The 12,076-nt window shown below is 34.2% G+C and overlaps 1 protein-coding gene across 6 annotated transcripts; it reads left to right on the top strand.

Moving 5' to 3' along the window:
- Window positions 1-273: 273 nt before the first annotated feature.
- Window positions 274-7,862, top strand: LOC122304070. 6 transcript variants are annotated; one of them, XM_043116112.1, is made up of 6 exons: window positions 274-617; window positions 4,348-4,490; window positions 4,928-5,913; window positions 6,043-6,274; window positions 6,409-6,491; window positions 7,532-7,862. In XM_043116112.1, exons 3-6 carry the CDS (start codon window positions 4,933-4,935, stop codon window positions 7,601-7,603), a joined length of 1,368 nt encoding a protein of 455 aa, XP_042972046.1. In that variant the 5' UTR covers window positions 274-617; window positions 4,348-4,490; window positions 4,928-4,932; the 3' UTR covers window positions 7,604-7,862. The 6 variants fall into 6 exon arrangements, with proteins under 6 accessions (XP_042972046.1, XP_042972047.1, XP_042972049.1 ...); XM_043116113.1 differs by having other exon boundaries at window positions 4,309-4,490; XM_043116115.1 differs by lacking the exon at window positions 4,348-4,490 and adding an exon at window positions 3,190-3,326.
- Window positions 7,863-12,076: the final 4,214 nt, after the last annotated feature.

Raw genomic sequence — 12,076 nt, 5'->3', positions numbered from 1 at the left:
CTCCTCCTCTTGGTGATCTTCCTGGTTTAGTTCCTCTTTTTATACATGTTTGTTTATGCAAGTAGGAGGTTATAAAGAGCATTGATATATTTTGTTGGAGATTATTAGAAATTATTAAAATAAAAATATATATGTATTTAAAAAAATAAAAAATATATAAATAATAAAAAATAATAAGATTTTATTATTATAGAAAGTCATAGACTTTAAGTTAATTTAATATTAACTTAAAATAAAAAAGTTAGATATTAATCAAATTTTGAAGAACGGAACCAATCCAATACCAATGGGCTTGCAAAACTACGTCTCCATTTCTACTACTTCCGTTTCAACTTCCTCCCCAGGCACCCTTGCGAACTGACTCAAACCCCTAGATCAAGAGTTCATATTTAGCTCTCTGTCTCCCATCTCCCCGCTTCGAAGACCGGTGCCGATGCAAACTCCACACTTTGGCAGCTCGAACCTCGTGTTGCTCCACCCCGTCACGGTCTCACTGCTCCTGTTGTTCCGTCTAAGCTTGGTCCGCTCGTGTTGCTAACCCTCTCTGTCGCAGCTTGTGTTCCTCCGCCGCAGGTCGACGTTCACCTTCACACTCCATCGCCCACTCCACGCCGAAGGTATCAAGTTATAGTCTTTCGAACATGCTAGAGATATATATTGAGCCAGGGATGATACTGTCTCTTCGTGTATGAAGAAGAATAGTTTTTTTAATTAATATATGAGGATGGAAAAAGAAGCTTGAACTGTGAAACCAGGCAAGAGTGCTCAAACCAATGCGGCAAAAAACATTTGAATCCTGACAACGATAGATTGCAATTTGTAGAAACTAGAAAGGGGAAGTTGTGTCGGCTGGCTTGCCTATTCTAAGCAATCATGCTTTTTCCTGCATTTCTCTGAATCCCCTTTATTTGTGTTCAAAGATACCCTCTGACTAATACCAATTAACTATAAGAAGAAAATATGAAAGATGTACGAAACAAAAACCCACTCACGCATATTGTCAAATAATTTGATCAGCACATGCCTCAGATTGAACATTCCCCCCTTCATGGCCATAATTATTTCTACTTTTCTCACATCGTCAAAGGAAAGTTTTCTTCTTCTTTCTCTAATCTAATGTTTTGGCTATTGGCTGTCAATTTTGAAAACCAATTTCCATCCCAATCCAAATCCCAATTTTCTCCATACAAGACCATAGATAAAAAAAAAAAATTAAAAAAAAAAATCATAGTTTATGTGGTTCCAATGGTGTAAATGTTAGGTGGAAGATTGACTGGTTCTGTATTTTGTATATTACTTGCTCTCTGAGGTTTTGTTTATCCATTCCTTACTTTATTACATAGGAAGTCTTTGTTTGTGTACATGATCTCAGCCAACCTTTATATTATATATATATATATATAGTGAAGTAATTCTGGTTATGGCTTGGCTCTGCTTCCTCAAGGTAGCTTCTGTCTTTTATTTTTGTTTTGCTTTTCTTGTGTTTGTAATTTTTTTGTCACTTCATAAAGAAAGATTTGAAGGGGACAAATGTTATTAGAGTTTGGTGCTTGGGTGAATTTTTGAGCTCACTTTTTGCTTTCTCATTTTTTAGAATGAAATATTGGCACTTTTGCATTTATACCCATAATCCATAGATGGATCATACATAATGATATCACTATCATAAATGTGACAAAAGTGAGTAGTTAGATACTTAGTTTGATGCACATAATTCATGGATGTCTCTTTTGATGCCTGATCAATGAAGTTTGGCAACCCATAGGGACTTGTTTTTCTTTCTTTCTTTATTTATTTTGGGTTCGAGGAATGGGTAGGTTGTTGGGTTTGCTGGTCAAAGATTTGGTGCAAATTGTTATATCTTCAAATTGATAACAATCCTATTTATACCAAGTTTCGTGCCATTATTACTATTTTTTCTGAAAAAGTGGTGTGATCTAAATTTGGAAGACGATGATAATGTTGGTCTTGATGTTAATGATGATGGGTGATGATTGCGAAGAAAATATTTTGATTAACGTTTCGAATGTTGATCCTTATTGTCTTATTGATGAAGATGAGTGAATTTTTTTAGCAATTGGATTAAGAACTTAGAACTATTATTGAAATTTTCAAATATGTATGTTTTTAATATTTGTATTGAGAAGTGTTATTGAGTTTCTTCAAGTACGTATGTTTATAAGACTTGTATTGATATTATTATGGAATATAGTTTTTCATATATATATAATTGTTTATATATATAATTTATTCATATGATAACTATCTCAAAACATACTGCTATCGAAATATTCCGTTTTAGTACCTCAATCGGAACAACCACCATAATGGAATTCAAAACTTTGGATGTAAGAGCACTCACAATGAATGGTGTAAAATACAATTTCCTGTAAAATATAAAGAAATTTGGCCAAAAGGTTACACTAGATGTGGAGTAAACTGTTCAGCACTCTAAAACATTTTTAATTCTTTTCTCTCTCCTTGAGACGTTTTTCCCCGCTGCTTTTGTATTCCAGTATTTCATTTCAGCCCTCTCGTTAGTTTGGCACCATCTTCCTTGTAGTGACGCTGTTCCTCATCGAGTCCATCACCGAAAGTAAGTATTGCTTCACGCTCTTCTCTCTCTGGTTCAAGCATTCCATTGTCCTTACGGCTGAGGTAAAGATTCTGGAAATTTTTCCCAATTTTCCATGCGGTTCCAAGTAGAACTAGGGTATTTTTGCAATCTTCTCTATCAATCTCTCTATTCAGGACTCGATTCTCTCTTCTCTCAACTCTGAGATTTTCAAGCATATCTCAGAAATAAGAGGTGCTTCCACATCATTAACCGAAAACCCTGGTTCCCACCATCAACATGGCTAAAAACATCGTTCAGAACAAAGTAACCTTTGTCTTGAGGGGCCAGGAAGAAAGCTTGAGTAAATTGCGTGCGTTTCCAGTCAAATACCCAGGGACAAATAACAAGGACTCCCCCATTGTAGGTGTACCTGCAAATAAAACAAAAAAAGAAAATTAAGAATTTGTAGACTGCACAAGCTACTCATTTCACATTTTTACTTTGTCAGATTTTATAGATTGCTCTGTTTGGTAACTTTGAAAAATGAAAGAAAAATATTTCAGAATTAAAAACCTATTTTTCATTAAAAAAATAAAAATAAATAAAAAACCTCTTTTTCATTATACTTTCAGCCACCAAGCAATTGTTTGGGTTTGGAAGGAAAGGTGCGTCTGTCTGGCAAAATTTGCTTGTGCACTGCATGGTAGTGCCAAAAACAAAGTGACATCAGTTACTTACTCTGTGTGGACCAAGGCTCGGTTGATGTAAGGTAGAATCTTGACTAAGAGGTTTCTGTCTGCTGTTTGTGACTCCTTTTAGTTTAGTTTGAACCGTATATGCATATATAAATACACCCACAACCACATGTATTTGATTGCTAGTTGAAAGCTGCAGTCGATAATTTAAGACACGGGTTCATGTTTCGATGATTCAAAGTGGTATTTGCTTGATTAGATTCTCTAGCTTCTCTAATAGTTTATTTCTTTTATTCTTAGTTCCATACTAAGGCCCTTATTGGTACAATATTCTTGTATGATGGAGGGCATTAAATCTTTTAGATTTCCTGAGGTATCTAGGGATGGAGTTCCATGCTAACACTAACACATGCGCACACACACACACACACCTCTTATTGGATTGAATTTTTTCAGATTTTTGCAGCTCATAATACAAAATAATGAAATGCAATTGATACGGAAAATCAAAGATGTTACAAATGCGAAGATGACAAAAACCTGAACCATTATTTAAAAATAATGGCTTAGATATGAAGAATTTCAGTACCCTGTAGTGGTGCTGGGAGATCTAGAGGATCGTAGTCCTATTCGAGGTATTAAGTTGTTTTGTGATTAGAATTTGATCTTTCAAGGGTAAGTAGGTGTTAATGCTATTGTAACAAATCTGACTGTTTCATTAGGAAAATTACATGCTGTAAAAGTCCTTACACCATGGCAATTTTAGGAAGATAGTCTTTTATTCCTAGTAGTATGATGGGATGCTCTTTTAAACTGTGCTTTTCAGCCTCTGAAATCCCAGTATAATTTTATGTTTCCCCCTTCTTGGTACTTAAGAATTTCTTTTCCCGATTTGCTATATGCTATTCTTTTATATTAAGATGCCTCTCTTGTCATGAAAAAAGGTGTGTTTTCCTTTTGATCGGTTAATTATCAGCAATGATGGGCTGGTTTTTCCAAATATGTAAGCATTCAGACTTTTAAGGTTTGTATTTCTCTTCTGTTGAGTTTGTGTAGATGCTTTGGTGATGGTTTGATTGCTATTTGCCTTATCAGACCTCACTACTCGGGAGTTGAGACTCTTTAGTTCAGCGTTCTGTTTTTGTCTCTCTATTGGACCCAGCGCTTTGTTTTAGTTGCGCAAGCTTTCCTTTTCCTCCTTACTTTTCCCTTTGGGATTCTGGACATTCCACATTCAGGTTAGCATCCTCAGCATGATACCTCCATTTTTTTCCCGTGAAAGCTTGGAAAAAATATGTAACAAAAGCTGCAAATTGTCTTTTGCTTTTCCTTCTTTCTTGTGGTCCTTTAAAAAGGCCCCCAAAAAAGTAAAATTTGTGGGCTCCAACTTAGCTGAGTAGTCCTGTTAGACTCCTTTGTGTGGACTTTCACCCTTAAGCAGTAGATTTTCTGATTTTTTGCGAAGTTGAGTTGTTCTCCTTTACTTTCTCGGTAAGCTAACAAAAGTTAGTTGTCCATTGTTGCTACTGATGGTTTTATTATTTTTTTGTGTTTTTCCGTTCTTTCTTAAAGCATGATGCATGGACTTGTCTTTTCATTCTTCTTCACATTTTGATTTCTTCTTGGCCGGTGTTATCTGACAGCAATTTTGTTTTGCCTGGTTGTTTTCTGACAGCCATCATGGATTTTGATGTGAGAGTTGTAAAGAAAGAGGCTGATGATGAGTATGATATTAGATTGGAAAGACGGTTGAAAAGAAGGTGCATTGCCAATAAAAAGTTCTCTAGCAATTATGTGAAGAAAACTAGAAACATGAGTATTAAAATTGAAGATACACCCTTGGACGTGGATGTGCCTGATGAGGACCATGCAGAATTTTTGAAATATTTGTCTGGGAATAATTGTGACGGGGACAATGAGGCAGATGTTTTAGCTAGGTGTTTGTATGATGGTCACAGCGATATCAGAACGGACAGAGATGATGACCAATATGTAGATCTGCCAGACAATTTGTGCTTGATTGATGATGATGTACCCATGGATGTGGATGAGAATGACGAGGACTATGCAGTATTTTTAAATTGTCTTGTTCGGAATATTGATGATAATAATGATGGAGATGTAAGTGGTAGGTGTTCAGATGATGACAATGAGAATGTCAAAAATGTAGAAGAGGATGATCAAGATGGAGATCCAGAGCATGACATGTGCATGGACGACGATCATGATGATCTGGATCCTGAGTATAAGATTTTCTTGGAAAATTTGAGGGAAGATGGACAATCATATGTACTTGAAGTTGTTACAAACAATGGGATGTCGATGGTTGTAAAGTATGAAGGAGAAAAAGGGTTGTCCGATGGCCTCGTGTTAGACCCTCAAGGAACTTCGAACAGTTGGCAGAGAGATGAGACTGAAACTGCAAATGGACATATTTCTAATATGAGAGAATCGAATATGACTGATGAAGACTACCAGGAATTTCTGAGTTGTCTTAGGAATGATGGTGAAAATATTGTATATACCCTTGAAAGTGGCATACCATTAAAATATGAGGAGGATGCAGAGTGTTCAGATGATTTAGAAATAGTTGGAACAGACAAAGATCCATTTTCTAATGGATACTTCACTCCATTCGTAGCTTCTAAATTGGATTCAATTGTATGTATTTCTTCCTTTTGCAACTTTGAGCCATTTTGTTTATTTTTCTGGTATGGTCTTTCAAATGTTGTATGCTACAACTTTTGAAATCTGTCTTGTTTTGGTTGTGTGCACTTTTCAAATGAAAAGATCGATCTAGATGCCAAGACATCCAATGGAAGTCTTGGTAGTTATGGCGATTCTCAGTTTAGGAAGAGGCTTATGGAGATTCTTAGAAGTCCCTACAATGCAAATGAGTATGAATACCTTCTACATGAAGTATCTCGCAGAAGGCAAACGGAACGTAACCGAGAATTGCGTAATGGGACAAAATCATATACATTAGATTCTGTCGCTAAGTCTTATCTTGATCAACACCATGGTAAGTTCATAATGACAAATACTATGGTTTCATATATTTTGATTGTTCTATTTATGGTAGATTAGGCGCATGAGGTAATTATGACAAAGCCACATTCTGATGTTGATTTAAGTGATTTACTTGTAATTTTGCAGACTTTGCAAGAGAGATCATTTCAGTCGAACACGATCGACGTAGAGTTTTGAATCTGTTACGTGGATTTTTCTTTTGGTTGCAAGTGAGTATCTGGCTGACTTTTGATGTCATGGATGACTTAGATGAGCTACTTCTCAAGATAGTTTCTTAATAGAAAACTTGGTATGCTTTGATTGTATTTAATGATATATGCTTGTTTAAGTTAGATGACAATCATAAAACACAATGTCATATTATGATCAAATTGGAAGATAATATGATCTTTGATATTGATTTCTATGATAATGAGAAGAGATCTATGAATCGTACTTGAAGCTTTACAAACTTGATGTAAAGTTGAATCAATTTGTGAAGGAATAGAAAAATTGACATTTCTTCTCTAATTAGTAGTTTGGGATGGTCTAAAAAATTGTTGGCTATGCACTGGGTAGTGGGGTTGTATTCTCTTATACATTTATGCATAACCTTCTTGTTGTTTGCAAAACAGACCACTTAGTAAGTGGAATCATGAAAACCTTGTTGGTGAAATTTAAGAATGTTCAATAAATTTAAATAATCTATGTGGGATCTTAATGATAAATGTGCAATTGGAAGTCAACCCACACTACCTAGAAATGGATGCTATATTCATGTTTATCTTACTAGTTTCAGACAACTTGGAACCTGTTTTAATGAAGTATATTAAATACACCATGTGGTATAAAACATAACCAGTTTGACGTGGTATCTCATCGAGTGCAAGGCTGCTGGATAAACTTTAAATACCCAATGATTGTCCCTGACTCGAGCATCAAGTCGAAGGGGATTTGTGTGAGGGATTGAACCAAGACCAATTTTTTCACACTCGGGGGTGTCATGGGACTTGTTACTTTCTTTGGATAGAAATTGAAGTATCTATCAATGTGCTGTTGATGCACTTCATTGCTAATTGTACTTGTGTTTTGTCAACTCTAAATGTAATTTGTATCTGGCGTTGTACATGTTTGCGTGTATATGTGCATGCCTTTGTGTGCATATGTGTATGTAGATGCTTATTTATTTGAGCAAACTTGTTATCACTGTTGATAATATCAAATCACTTGTATGACACTCTCACGTACATAATTGTGATATGTTTTTCAGAATTTGGTTCAGAAAGGAGCATTCCAGCCTTGGAAGGACTCATCATGTTTGAATATATTGCCAGAAATGTAACTAGGAATTTCTCGTCGAGTTCTATTATCAATATGTTAACATCGCAAAGTAAGTCCATCCGACTTGGGTTGTTGTAGTAGAGGCCAAATGTGTCCTTTGGCTTCTAGATGCATAGTTGTCTATATGGAAGTTGGAGGGTTTGTCGTCCTTCCACTGTCAATGTTATTGAGTTCCAGGATTACCCAAAAGTGTTGTGTTTAAAGCTTGTAATGTAATGCTGTATATAGTTAATTAATGTGTTTTATGCAGGTTAAGGTAAGCATATGTTGCTACACGTTCCAAGAGAGTCCAGGTTGAAATGGTCTCATTCGAACTTCAATCAACTCCTCAGAAAAACACTTTAGAGCAAACTAAACAGTTAATAAACATTATTCATGCATGAAACTAACACGAATGAAAATTCCGTTTTTCACAATCTTAGATATTGAGTTGCCATGTAAACGATATATTCCATTGATTTATACACTCAGAAAGAACTATAAAGTTGGAAGCATTTCATGATATTGACTTTCTTTCTCCTTCTGAGCAAAACTGAATCCACTTGACCTAGTGCTCCTCCTTAAGATTGAAAATTCAGTAATAAACACTCATTTTCTTTGTTAATTTAGTTTTCTTTCAAGATATTTCCCTCAAGGCGTCTTTCCATATCTTTTTGAAGATATTTCCCTAAAGGTGTCCTTCCGTATCTAACATATTATAACTAGTAATAGAAGTAGAAGGCATTAGATCATCCCTACAATCAAATTATAAACAAAATTAATAAATAAAATAGAATTGTAATGATCAATTTTTCCACATTCCCACAAGTAGTAACTTTGAATTACCAAAGCAAATATATTTGCTCTGGTTTCAACTAACTTGTATTCAAGCCTCACTAATTACCATCGAATCCTGTATGACCTCAATAGCTGAAGTCATGCTATGCCAAGTCAATCCAGGGTTTGATGGAAAGTGGACACTTCTTTTATATATCGTCTAGAATGGCATATATACAGTACTAGCAGATCCATTGTTTTAACTTTTACCTGTGAAGGCCATTTACTTTCTGTAAAGGTTTTAAGGCACGTCCATTCTTTCAACTATATTCATGCGTGCCCCTTTCCAATGCCTAAATCAATGCGGATGGGTCTTGTTTGGACTGGCTGTGTTGTTGACCTCTTCACACCAGCGTTTGTATCAGACTTACTAGTTCAATTTCATTTACTTCTGTTTTTTCCTTATCTGCATGGTGGAGTGTCTCAATTCTGATCACATCAGTCTGCACAGTGGCCTTCCAGTTTATCTCACAACTGTTTGAACGAAAACCCATATCTTATAAATAACATACAAAATGAAAAAACAAATCCCGGTTCATCTCAAAAATAAAAAGGCAAAATTGACAACTTGCTAAGGGAAAAAAAAGAAGAAGAAGTTATTTAGTTCTGCAACATATAGTTATTTTTGTGTACTCCTTACAAATTCTACTAATCTTATTGGTCAAAATTATTATTTTATATTAAAAAAATAATACAACTAATCATATTAGTAGAGTGCACAAAGTGTATGTAAAAGTTACTGCAATTAGAATTTCTAAAAGTTTATTATCGTTACTCACCACCAACAATAATCGCCTACTCTCAGGCCCATCCAAAATTATTATAAGCCTTGATATAGTTTATGAGTAATGTTCTATATATAGTCATGTTTACGTACTTTCTGTGCACTCTAATGATATAATTTGCGGCATCAATTTTTTTAATACGCAACTAATTATATAAGTGAAGTGCACAAAAGAGTACGTAAAAATAACTACACTTACAATTTTTGAATATGATTAGAAAATCTTGAAGATAATAATATAGAGACTATTGAACAACTTTATGAGTTTTGAGCCAATCAATTTCTTCATAGGGTTATTTTTATTCTACTCTAAATTTCTAATTGGAAGCAGAAAAAAATAGAATTTGTTCTTCTCATTATTCCTTCCCTTGGTCGAGTACAAATAAATCTTTCTTTATGCCAAACTTGAATCCCATAAAGTCATAAATGTTAACAAACTATTCTAGTTTGAGGGATGTAATTTGTTCATTTTTGTTTATTTGGAGCTTCAAATTTTTTTCTTAATACATTGCCGCTACGCCCCGTTGATCCTATTAATTATCCTTTCTTTTTTAAACTTTTTTCGAAGTGTTTCATGATGGATGGAAACTGCAAACACACAGAAAGAGAATGAAAAATGTTTAGAAAAACAATAAGACACGGGACTTGATCATATTGCCTCTCATACTGGTAAAAGCCGGGAAACTGTTAAGAAAAAAAAAAAAAAAGAAGAAAAAAAAGGAAAGGCGCTAGAAGAAATTAGAAACGTGATAAAAAAAAAAAAAAAAAAAAAAAAAAAAAAATGAGAAAAAAAAAGAACAGTGGCAGGAAAAAATTGATACGACAATGCTAAGGTTCAAGGCCTCATTTGTTTCCACATTTCTTTTTGACTAATCTCATCTTATTTTATTTAATTATTATAATTTTTTAAAATTTTTATATAAAATAAAATAAACAATTCAACTTTTTCAATTCTTTAAAATAAAAATAATATTAAAATAATATAACTTAACAAAAGTTTATTCAACTTTTAATTTTAATCTCAATAAAGAACTGCAATAAATAAAGGAAAGCAAAAGACCCAAGTTGTAACTTTTATTACATTTTTTTTTTTCAAAATTTTATGTGAAACAAAAGAGGGATCATGCTGAGAATGCTAACTTGAATGTAGAAGGTCAGAAATCCCAAAGGGAAAATATGAGGAAAATGAGAGCTTGCGCAATTAAAACCAAATGTTGGGTCCAATAGAGAGACACGGAAACATAATGCTAAGGGTGTAAATTGGTCCAGTCTGGGGGATGATGGACAATGATCCCAGACCAGACTAATCACCCCTAGTGGACTAGATCGAACCGTTAGCTATTGGTCCGACCTGATTATTTTGTTTCAGTTTTTTACAAATAAATTAATAAAAAATTATTCAAATTACGAAAATTAAAAAAAAAAGTGAATTATTAATGCGGAATATGTAAATAACTCATTAAAAAAAATATTTAACTATAATTATATTTATGATATTGATAGTTAATACTTACTTAGACTTTACTCTTTAGTATGCATAATTATTAATAATGACCTACATTTTATATATGGTAATGAATATTAAATAATTTCATTGTACGTAGATTATTCATGCTTACTTGCAACTTAGGTATTCAAAAAAGAAATTGCCTAATTACTTTAACGAAGTGTAAATAGTATAGTACGTATGAATACATTGTGTATCTATATATATATATATATATATTATTATATAATTTATGATACATTATTAATTGATAGCATATATTATTTAACATTTATATGGTCAATGATAATATATGGTCTAAACCCCCTCGGTTCCACAAATTGAGGACCAAAACCGACCACACCAATTTTCAGTCTGGTCCAGACCAAAAATGTTTCGCCCTTACATAACACTGATCTAGCAGTCTTGATTCTCAAGTAGTGAGGCCTTTGACAAGGAGTTCTGTTTCAAAATCCACTTTACATTGGTAAAATCTTTAGAGAGGAAGAAGTTAAAGAGATAAAGAGGGCATAATGATCATGGAAGACTAAGTAGTAAACAAAAGGGAACATAGTTTGAATGGGAGAGAGATCTTGAGGGGAGAGAGGGGGGGGGGGGGGGGGGGGGGGAGGAGCTTGAGGGGAGGGAGACAGAGCTTGAGGAAGGAGAGCGTGAGACCGATTGAGGGGGAAAGGGAGGGAGAGAACTTGAGGACGGAGAGCATGAGAGTGATTGATAGCGACAAGCTTGTTCCTCAAGTGAGTTTGATCAAGTGTATTTGTTTCTACTGTAAAGATATTAGAAAGCTAAGCTTGAGGAGAGACAGAGCTTGAGGAAGCCCGTTAAGTGAGTTTGATCAAGTGTATTTTTCTATTGTAAAGAGATTAGAAAGTTGAGCTTGAGAGAGAGAGAGAGAGAGAGAGAGAGAGAGAGCATGGGAGTGACAGGCTTGTTACTCAAGTGAGTTTGACCAAGTGTATTTGTTTCCATTATTAAAAAATTAGAAAGCTAATGTGGTTGTGTCCCGTTGGAAGGTGTAAAACTAAGGTACTCACCGCATTTGGCTGAAAGTGTTAATTGTATGTATTTCTTCTTTCTGTAACTTTGAGTCATTTTGGTTATTTTTTCTTGTATGGTTTGTCTTTCAAATGTTGTATGTTGCAACTTTTAAAATCCGTCTTGTTTTTGTAACGCTCATTCTTATGGTGAGATTTTAAAAAATAATTTTAGAAAACGAAACATGAATTTGTAAACTTTTTAAAACTTTTTTTTCTTTCCTCCTTTAAATATAAAAGATTCTATAGATAAAATTAAAACATGCTCTGTAAATTAAAATAGAGTTTCTAGCGGTATTTGTTAAGTTAAAAGCTGCCTAGGATTTGTGTCAC

This window comes from Carya illinoinensis, chromosome 3 (assembly GCF_018687715.1).
Source record: "Carya illinoinensis cultivar Pawnee chromosome 3, C.illinoinensisPawnee_v1, whole genome shotgun sequence".
NCBI classification, from domain to species: domain Eukaryota; kingdom Viridiplantae; phylum Streptophyta; class Magnoliopsida; order Fagales; family Juglandaceae; genus Carya; species Carya illinoinensis.
The sequence above is the reverse complement of the archived record's forward strand: the minus strand, read 5'-3'. Positions and strand labels throughout refer to the sequence as shown.

Coding starts and splice junctions, on each gene's coding strand:
- LOC122304070 (XM_043116112.1), top strand. CDS start 4,933: ATGGATTTTGATGTGAGAGTTGTAAAGAAAGAGGCTGATGATGAGTAT. Junction 6,275..6,408: donor TTATCTTGATCAACACCATG/GTAAGTTCATAA, acceptor GTAATTTTGCAG/ACTTTGCAAGAGAGATCATT. Junction 6,492..7,531: donor GATTTTTCTTTTGGTTGCAA/GTGAGTATCTGG, acceptor TATGTTTTTCAG/AATTTGGTTCAGAAAGGAGC.